Raw genomic sequence first — 10372 nt, 5'->3', positions numbered from 1 at the left:
TTTTCTCAATCTCTCCTATCATGCAGTCTCTCCTCATTTTCTCTCATCATACTTTCTCTCTCTTCATTTTTTCCCAACACACTTTCTCTCTCATCACACTTTCTTTCTCATCATTTTCTCTCATCATATGTTTCTCTCACATTCAACTTTCTCTCCCATATAATTTTTTGTCTTATTTTCCTGTAGGGGTAAAAAAGAAAATTTAGGTTCATTCCGATTGAAAATATTTAACTAACCAAACATCATTTTTAAGAATGATACCCAAGCTCATACTCATTCCCATTCCCATTCCATAATACTATGATACTCATTCTCATTCCGATTCCTAGGAGAAAACCAAACACCCCCTTAATGTTTTTAAATTAACTGATCTAACATCCATCAGTTCATATATATCTCTAAAGGTTCTTTCACCAACATGTCGAAAGCTAGAATACTTAATTAAACCATCAAAGAATCCTAAACCTACAATAACAGAGCAACAGGCAGTAAGAATTCGAGGCAATGGCGAAAGATGAGTAAAGTTAAGTCTTAGGTTTGGTTGTGAATAAAATTACTGCAGTGTGGTTGATACCTGTGTACCAAACTGAATCTTCCCATGCTAAGTATGCCCCTCGACGCTCTTGGGTATTTTCTTTAGCAACTTGTACAATCCAAAAGTGTTCTGTTGGGTCCATTTATAGGGGATGAAGAATGATCGAAACATAGTAGGGGATAGCTCTCTATCCAGGAAGGGTATGGCTGCAACTGTCTGAAACCACAAATATTTCTGTTAAGAACACGTAAATGAATTTTTATGGGGATATTTGGTCAAAAGCATAACTCAAGAAAGTAGCAGTACCTCCCATGTCGATAAGTCGCTTCCTCGAGCTGGATATGGCCTTCGTAAATCTAGTTCCACAAAGAAGGTGCAGTGTTTGATATCTCTAAGCTGCAAATCCAGTCACAAGTAGGATTAGCGTGGGGCAGCTGCCATGCCTCCCAAACTTGAATTAAAAGGAAATGGGAGTAGACCCTTAAATCCTTCATCTATAAATTGAACTTCTTTGATGTACAAAGGCACAAAAAACGAAGAAGGATAACGATGTCATTCACTTTCGATGCAAAGCAGTCTCTGTACAAAAAGGCGTGCATTCCATGAAGTTTAAAAATATAATCCAACCAATCTAATGATATGCATAATCAACCGGACTTTCAAAACAAAATTTGAGAATGAAGTGATAATTTGATCACTTTGAGTAGTAATTATGTAGAATTATTTTCCTTTTTTGTTCCCTTTTATCCTAAACACTAGGAAAGGTACATAAGAACGCTTAAAAATAAGTAGAGATGTTGCATCTTAGAACTTGATATTGAATTTACTACTAACAGGATAATTCTAGTTCAAAATAATAAAAAAAAAACCTTACCATTTCCAATAACATCGTGATGGTCTAAATGTTTATATATTTCCAAAGGCGCAGAGTACCCATTAAGTATAGAGAACGTACGGCTATGGGATGCACACAATATAATGCCAAGAAAAATGGGTCTTAGTCCCTTCGCAATCTGTGTAGGTAGACAAGGAGAAATCAAGCATATTCTAGTTACTTGCTTAAACAATGAACCATATTAAGAAAGTGAGAACATACCATAACAATCAATGAGTCTTCCACTGCATACTTGTCGCGGAAAAGACCTGGGAAACTATCAATGTCAACAGTTGCTGCGATGCAGATAAGTGGATATATTGGATAGAGAAATCTGTGACACAGCAAATTAGCCTAGCATAAGACCTAAATTAAGATCTGCATTTATTATTTGCTTACATATCTTGATGAAGATATGTATGTGATGCTAGACAAGACAGTAACTATCATACACAACTAAGGACAGGAATTATTTTTAAACCTAGATACAAATGTGAGAACAGGAGAACAAGTATTTGAAGATGATCTAGTTTAACTATGAGAGAAAATTGGAATGGAGAATAAAATGGCTCAGGCGAAATCATTCTAAACTAGTTTAAGACCAAAGGAATTCTTAAATTTTTTGCCTTATAGAGAATCAATTTTCTTATGAGATCAACAAAGCAATTAATCTTCATGAACGCTACCTTTCTTCTTTGTGAGCCTGTAGTGACAGGAAAGTCAGCCAAATATACATGGGAGAGACCACAATCAACAGTTCAGGGCCATGTTTCCTCCTCACAATAGGGACAAATGCCATGAAAAGTAATGCAAGAACAAAACAGAAATTGAAGTTATTAAATCCGTTCCTGAAGTAAAATGAGAATCCTTCAGTTCCATATAAGTGACTCTGCCCACCTCCAAAAACATTATATTTCAGCGGATTAAATTCTGAGGATGTCCATCTTCCGTAGCAGAAAAATCAACAAACAATGAAACAGCTTGCCAAAAAAATTTTCCCCAAAAAAAATAATGACCAATGTTAAAGATTGTTGAACTACTGATAATTTGAACAAGAGAAGGGGAAGAAGGAAAGAAAAAAAGAGAGACCAGTCAAGATAATTTGAACCAACTTATATTTTCCATATGACTCTCTTGCCATGATAATCTTATGCACACTTCACCTTCAAACTCGACCTTGCAGTAAATACCCAATCTTAGTATTAAGTGCACCAAGTAAATGCTTATTACCAGGAAGAGCGGATTGTTCAATAGTTGTCTTCAATAAAAATCAAGACCAGTCAATAGTTGTCAATGATATTGTTGAAGAGCGGATTGATCTGTCACACATCTTGATTTTCATTGTCTATGCATCAACAATATCATGAACTTAAACTAACCACAATTTACATCCGTCAAAAGTGGCTTAAATTCCATAATCAGTATGGATATTAAAACAAGTTAACTTTTGAATATTACCAGGAAGGAACATGATAATATTTTCATTTCAAGTTCAATGCATTTACATAGATAAATGCAGAGAGTAAGATAGTTCAATCCCTATGGAAGTGAATGCCAATAACACTTAACTGGTCCTTACTTTTAAATAACCATTGCACGGGATGCATATGCCAATCAATTTTACTACCTACATGATGATGATTCAAGTTGAACCCCCACTAAAGCTCAGAATGCACATGACTAACATAATGCAACAAAAATCAGTCTTAGTTCAAAATTATAACCTTTCACCCTTTACCAATATCACGCAAGTCGGAAATCGAAATAGAAGATTTTTTTGTTCATGACAACCGATCGAATCACCATCTTCTCTAATCGAAAGTTCAAAGAAACAATTTTGGCGAGGGCGTACCTGTACTCCCAGGTCTGAAATCCAGATATGTAGAGGAGGTGATGGAGGGAGGGGTTCCCAGTTATTGAAGACCTCGTCGCAGACTCGCAGTCGTGGATGATATCGGAAGATGCACTCATATGGCGAAGAAAGCCAAGGAGAAGCGACGGAAGAAACCACCCCACGCCCGCCCGTTCCTTCTCCTTCTCCTCCTTCCAGTACCGATCCGACGCAGAAGAAGATGACGACGAAGCGCCTTGATCCTCCGCGCGCGGCCGCCGCTGCCTCGCCACCGAGAGGGTCATCGCTGGTCGAGACTCTCTCTCACTCTCAAACAAAGGGAATTGTGATTGCAAGGAGGAAGCAATCGATATTCGAATAAAAGTAAGGAGTTGGACCGGATCACACGAACATGTCATTCACCTTTTCAGCAACAGGAAGAAACAAGATGCGTCTCCTTGTACTCGGCTTGACGGCTCCTGTAACGTGCTACGCGCGTGACTCGCTTTTTTCCAGGGAAGAAAAGCAAAAGCTACGAGACAAATTTTTATTAAAAAGGAACATTTTTTCCCCCAAATTATGAATTTTTAAGATCTCTTTTACTTTTTTTCTGCTAATATTTGAAATTTAATTTATTTAAAATTCCATCAACAGATTTGCTACAATGAGATAATAATCAAATCTAGATGGGCTCACGCCGGATGAGCATAATAACCTTGACGGAAAAACAAATAAAAAATGACGGCTAATACAAGACCGATCAATCATTATCGTCAAGGATGTATTATCCAACATAATTACTTTGGTAAGCCACCCAAACAAAAACTAAAAACGACACAAGAACTGAGATCAAATTTAACCAAGTGGAAAATGTTGAATGGAAGCGGCTCAACTCAACTTGAGCATCGACCTAAGGATCATATCAAATATTCCCCTGAAAACATCAGGAATGGGTCTAAATGAAGCAAATGGAAGGCCATTGTTTACCAAAACCAGCCCACTGAGCTACGGATAGATGCTGTATTATTCCGTAGCACTTAAGTTAAAAATGTGTACCGATCCGATACACTAGAGTTCTATAAGCCGATTGACTTCTCTAATTTCTGAATTTGATTCAGGAATATCCACGTCATCTGCAAAAGAAACATCGCATTTAAGAAACGGAGAAGAACACAAAAAGAAAATGGAGAGGAAGAGGTGAAGGTTTACCATGACGTGCGGGGCGATTCGCACACAGTAGACGGGAAATCCAGTGTAGAATTTGAAAGGACCTCCAGATTTTAAGGTCTTCATGGCACAGTCCAAAGATCCAGTGTATGGATACTTCCCATTGGCATCAGGCTGCATCTTCTGTATTTGTGTCTTCACATAGTCAAAAGGTAAACTACAAGCCGATGCAAAGAACCCTGAGACGGCACTGGCACCTGAATGCACACAAAAACAACAAATTAATTGCCAAATGAAGTGTTTTAACACTCCTTTCGCAAGCAAAAGAAGATGCTCACAAAGCTACTATTAAAATTTGTGAATGTAGAAATACATATGACATGAATGGTTTCAAAAATTCTTAGGAAGCCCATAAGAGACAAGGCAATTAACTTTCATATTTGAATGTATGAGCTGCCTGCCACTTTGGCCATGAGGATTAAACCACAATTTCAAATTCAGAAACAAGTTCAGCATGCGAAGTGCTACTGATACAACCGCTTAAGAACCCTAGAAAGTCAATAACCATATATAGACGACTGATGGAAAATCACTGTTTAGTACCCATGTAAAACACATAATTTTTATTTGCCGTATAAATAATGATGTAGAAAAACAAATATCAAAACACTTTAGTGATTGAAACTTACTCGAGCTGAAATACTCGTATCATAACTCAATTGATCAATAAGATCAAGAACCAGGTAGTGGAAAGATAAAAACAAGCTTCAATATAGTCAAGCATCTTACCAACCACAGTGCTAACTTCGCCTAAGCCAAGAGAATCCCTGAACAGTTCAACGCTCTGGTCATATGATGCAAGCATACCCATGTTAAGTGACATTGCTCTTACAACTGTGGGGCCTGCACCTTTCCACAAAGCCAGGACTCCTTCATCCGCAACGATACGGTATAGAGCATGGAAGGCATTTTTATAATTTCGCCGCTGAGCTGCAGGTAAAGTTGCATCAGCTTGCATCCTGATAAGAGCCAAATCAGCTGGGCTTCCAACAGATGCTCCAATGGCTCCAGCTGTCAGACCAATAGCTGCTTTCTGGAGCAATGGCAGTGGTTTGCCATCATTAGCCTCCACAGCTTTGTTTGTCAATACCCTAAATAAAGAATCAAGGGTTAGTAATTGTTGAGAAAATGAACATAGCATTCTCAACAGAATATTACCACATTGATGATCAGTGATCACCTACCTCTATCAAGTCTAATTTGATCAAGAAGAAGAACTGAATATGCTAAGATGTGTAGGTTCGGCAACGAGAATTCACTAAGTTTTGATGATAAACTCACAAACAAACAACAACAGCGCAGTAACTGTTCATGCAGAGCAAAACCATTGAGGTGTTGCCAACTCGCAATCAAATGTTTTCTTACAATATGTAAAAGGTCTCACTTCCCCGAATAACAATGTTCCAATTCTAATTTGAATAAAATGTTTTCTTAAGATAAAAGGTTACTTGGTGTAGTTTTAAATTTTCAGTAATTTATCTTAACAATTAGACTGAGAGAAACAAATTGACCAATGACCGATAGAGAAGCTCAATCATCTGATTTGCTTCTAAAGTAATTGTGCTCATATAAGATTTGTAGATTTTGGGCTCGTCTATTCAAGCTCCAGGCATAGTAAAAAAGGTCAAATCCAAGAGCAAACTCTGAATATGCATATGTCATATCAACTTAAATAATAAGGAAAAATGTACCTAAAGGAACCCAATCTTGCCGTCGTGTAAGTAGCCTGCCTAAGTAAACCAGCTGATAATCCCTGTTTTAAAACAATGCACAAGTCCAACACTTATATCTAAAAGATGGAAAGGTCAATCCAAAAATTGAAGTTGTAAAGCAGTTTAGAAGATAACTGATTAGTTTAAAGCTACGAAGAAATCAATTCAAGCAGATTACTATAGTAATGATACAGGGTATACAAGGGAAAAAAGTCGGACCATATGTTGTACTTGGTTATCCCGCAATGTCACTTTTTACATAAAAAATATCTAAGTAAATCAAAATTTAAGATACTCTGAACTGAGATAATTCAATTCTCTGTTTGTCCCATAATATAAATCAAACTAAAGAATACTTATTCTATTTCACTTCTTAGGCATAGCCATTCGATTCATTGTCCATTTCATTCCACAAACCAAAAGTGGCATGCCACTGATAATTCAAGTATAAGGTCAACACTGGAGTACTAAAAAAGAAAGAACACAGAATAACAACTTTCCCTGGAAGACCAAAGGAACATGGTGTGAATGTTTGCTCAAACATATCACAAAGTGCCATGCAAACTCTAGATATGTTGGAGGAGAATTCACCAAATGATATCCACCTTAAAAGAACCTCAAGAATTGAGAGTTGCATGTTGAAAGGGTTGTGACTCCATGTGGCAAACATAACCTCCAAAATGAAAATAATGTAGCACATGGAATTATGAGATATCTTCTACCAAATATACCGAAAAATCACAAGTAGCATAATAGCAAGACTTGCATCATTTGTTAGGATGACTTTGATTTTTGATTTTTGATTTTTATTATTTTTGTAACCAATGACTCAATGCCAAAAACAATCAAAAACATAAGCGGTGATATCAAGAGTAGTTCATGCACCAATTAAAATGGCAGTTGGAAATTTGACTTCGCGTCAAACACAAAAGCAAGGAATTGCTTGTCTAAATAACCAATCTCAAAAGAGCAACAAATTGCTGCTTGTTGCACTCTGCAGATGTAATTATTCAAGTAAAAATAAGTCAATTAACATTGATTTGAATTTTGCTTCTTGATTGGCTTCCTATTTTGATTGTGAGTGGCTTGTAGCAAACAAGTGGAGAATAAGAAGAAGAGGAATGAAGATACTATGTAATTTGTTGATTTGAATCCCTCTTAGTGTTATAATTAACATCTCATGACCTCATACAGAATATTCCTCAATCTAAAAATTCATAATCTTCTTCAAACAGTGAAATGTACATACATTAAATATTGCTTCAGAATTCAGATAATAGATATACTTTTGTAAGAAATGCTACACCAAATCTAAATTTTCATACTCTTGGAAATAAAAAAGAGACTTATGACAAATTTGTATAAATATAGAAGACTTAGCAATAAAACTGATGGATTTTGCAAACATTAAGTAAATTTCATTGCTATAAAATAACTTGTTATCTGATCTAGAGGAATTAATTAGCAATTTGAGGACAGTAATAGACTTCAAAGTGATTTTGCAAAAACACCTTGATGGAATATTTGTTTGGATATGTTTCCATTACTTTATCTTTTCTCTCTAATTTAAAATAACATGAACAAGAACACTTCAATTTTGTCCGTCAGAAAAATTAGAAAAGACAACTATTCATTAGAACATGTAGGAGAAGATGAGATGATTAGAAACAGGGAAAGAAATTGTTTACAAAAAGACATATGGGTCCAACTAGTGTACCATAGTAAGCATATACCAATATCAATATATGTTTTTTGTATGCAAGTCACTGGTACAAGAGAAGCATGCAGGCTGTTACAAAGGTACCATATGAAGTCTGCAGTCATCATGTTTAGCACCCAACATCATAACTGCTGCCCCCACTCACTAGTCACTCATCACTACCAATGCTTATTGTCCACTGACAAAGAGCTAGGATTATGTTATATCCCTCCCACCCCCTAGCCATTTGGTGGTTTGCTATAAACTGACCTTGTGATTTACCTCCCTTCACATAACTTGGGACGGGCTCTAAGGGGCACCTGGGGTCAGCGTAATGACTGTTTGCTACCATAGGATTATGTTCTATTCTAAAATAGGAATAATTTAGTCATATAATGCTCACTGTAACAATAGAAGCAATGCACATAATGATTATTAGTTCATTACCCAATTTTGAGATAAACATTTACTTATATATCAATATGCTCACCAAGTTCAACAATTTACTCATGAAATTGCTGAAAACGAACAAAATATTACTAGACAATCACAGTTTCAAGGTTGCCAGATGCATTAAGAACCAACATCTTTCCGAGATAGTGTTTATGATTTCCTCCAAATAGTCTTACCCTCAGACGTAAACATAAAACTGCTATATATTAGTTGCTTCATCGTACGACCGTTACAAACAGCCTGCCAGGAAAGAACACAAGGAGGCATAAGAGAGAGAATCAGACCTTGTAAAATGAGCCAAAGCCTTCGTTGGCAAGCATGTTCTTCGTCACTTGGGAAGCTGACCCCTGCCCCAGTTGGATCCTCACCTGAAACGCATATGAATCTCCTTACCAACCCGGATCTTAAAGACTAAAATAGATCTGAGATCCACTAACAGCTTATAAGCATTTATCAACTATACCTAGATGAAGAAGAAGAAGCGTTCAGGTGAGGGACTTACCTTGACCATATCGATGGGCTGGATAACGCAGGTAGCTAGCATGCCGGAGAGGCCGCCATTGACGAAGGGCCTCACGGTAGTCCAGACTGCGGGCTGAGGTTTGGAATTTCCCTCTGCCATCGCCACGCAAGAGATCGACGGGAGAGACGGCGGGGCGGCAGAAGGGGAGGAGAATTAAACACAACACAGTCTTTGACAGGTAAAACGTGGAAACCTAGAACGAGGGATCATATTTATTGGGACCGTGTTTACTTGGACGAAAGCGCGACGCGACGCAAAGGAGAAAAGGTGAGAAATAGCATAAAAAGTTTAATTCCCTTCGTTTATTTTAAAGGAAATAAGGAAAAAATTATTTCATCCTATTCAATTATTGACTGTAAAATAATGTCATTACAAACGAGAAACGCTATATCAAATTCGATGAATATTCTAAATATTTACAATCGGGTAAAATAAAATGATAATTTTAATTAATTTCATTGACTAATTTTGTTAGTTAGAACCCTAAAGTCAATTATTTGATGATTGTATTTTGGACTTGTTGTATCATGTTCTATATAAATAAAGGCATTTGATTTTTGATTATTATACTTACTTGTATTGGTGCCAAATAAACTAAGTATAATAACGTCCTTGAATAGAAGGTTCTTACCTATATCAATCGATTGGTTGAATCGATAGTGAGATGATATAGGGAACACTACTCTTAATCATTCCTAGTCGAGTATTAACATTCAGGGACAATGTTAATGCAATAAGACTAGCATGTAGGTCAACTCGATGACTTGATCTCACAAGTCATGGATATAGAGATATCAAGTTGACACATGGGTATACATTAGAGAATGTATACTGAATGACCCGCCATGAGAAAGTATCATGGATCGTTATATGAGTGTCATATACTTTCTCATGTGGCTATTAGTATGACTACTAGTCCTTAGACCTGAAGTCACCATGGTTCCCTACATAAGGAGTTATGTACTTTGGTTTCGTCAAACGTCACCCGTAACTAGGTGGATTATAAAGGCGATTACTGGGTATGTAACAAATTATGCGGAGGGATGTGAGTGATATAGATGAGATCTATCCCTCCTATATGACAGGAGAGACATCGATATTCTTGATAGAGTGAGACCACGAAGTGCATGGTCATGCCCAAATGAGTCAATATAAGATATTGAGCTCATTTGATTTAGTGAGTCTACTTGGAGTTCAAGATTTAGATTGATCAGAGGATGACACGGTCTATGCCTCACATTGATCAATCTAGATGTCTAGGATAGAAGGGCACTTGTCATATATTGTGAGGAGTCACAATTAGTAGTCACAAGGTGATGTTGGATCTCAACATTCTTGTAACTTGGGTAGTAATGATGTGTTGCTAGATAACGCCCATTACTTATGCTCCTAAATGAGTTTAGGGCATTGTCAACGTTATAAGAACATATAGGGTCACACATTAAGGACAATTAGATGGAGATTAGGTTCATATGATGAACTAAGAGGATTAGATTCATTTGATGAATCAAATTGGAT

The 10372-nt window shown here is 36.8% G+C and overlaps 2 protein-coding genes across 4 annotated transcripts; both read right to left on the bottom strand.

The window, feature by feature from the left end:
* Positions 1-419: 419 nt before the first annotated feature.
* LOC121997467 (dol-P-Man:Man(6)GlcNAc(2)-PP-Dol alpha-1,2-mannosyltransferase-like) lies at positions 420-3686 on the bottom strand. Of its 3 annotated transcripts, XM_042551881.1 has the most exons (6): positions 3262-3682; positions 1632-1743; positions 1410-1548; positions 842-931; positions 575-751; positions 420-465 (listed from the first exon to the last, which is right to left on the bottom strand). In XM_042551881.1, the coding sequence occupies exons 1-4, from the start codon at positions 3657-3659 to the stop codon at positions 927-929; spliced, it is 654 nt and encodes a 217-aa protein (XP_042407815.1). In that variant the 5' UTR covers positions 3660-3682; the 3' UTR covers positions 420-465; positions 575-751; positions 842-926. The 3 variants fall into 3 exon arrangements, with proteins under 3 accessions (XP_042407815.1, XP_042407817.1, XP_042407814.1); XM_042551883.1 differs by having other exon boundaries at positions 420-751; positions 1491-1548; positions 3262-3686; XM_042551880.1 differs by having other exon boundaries at positions 420-751.
* Positions 3687-3986: 300 nt separating this feature from the next.
* Positions 3987-9063, bottom strand: LOC121997465 (mitochondrial dicarboxylate/tricarboxylate transporter DTC-like). Its single transcript, XM_042551878.1, has 6 exons — positions 8834-9063; positions 8616-8699; positions 6159-6220; positions 5197-5558; positions 4450-4664; positions 3987-4373 (listed from the first exon to the last, which is right to left on the bottom strand). The coding sequence occupies exons 1-6, from the start codon at positions 8951-8953 to the stop codon at positions 4317-4319; spliced, it is 900 nt and encodes a 299-aa protein (XP_042407812.1). The 5' UTR covers positions 8954-9063; the 3' UTR covers positions 3987-4316.
* Positions 9064-10372: the final 1309 nt, after the last annotated feature.

This window comes from Zingiber officinale, chromosome 6A (assembly GCF_018446385.1).
Source record: "Zingiber officinale cultivar Zhangliang chromosome 6A, Zo_v1.1, whole genome shotgun sequence".
In the NCBI taxonomy this organism is placed as follows: Eukaryota; Viridiplantae; Streptophyta; class Magnoliopsida; order Zingiberales; family Zingiberaceae; genus Zingiber; species Zingiber officinale.
Note: the sequence above shows the minus strand (reverse complement) of the source record. Positions and strands in the feature narration are given on the sequence as shown.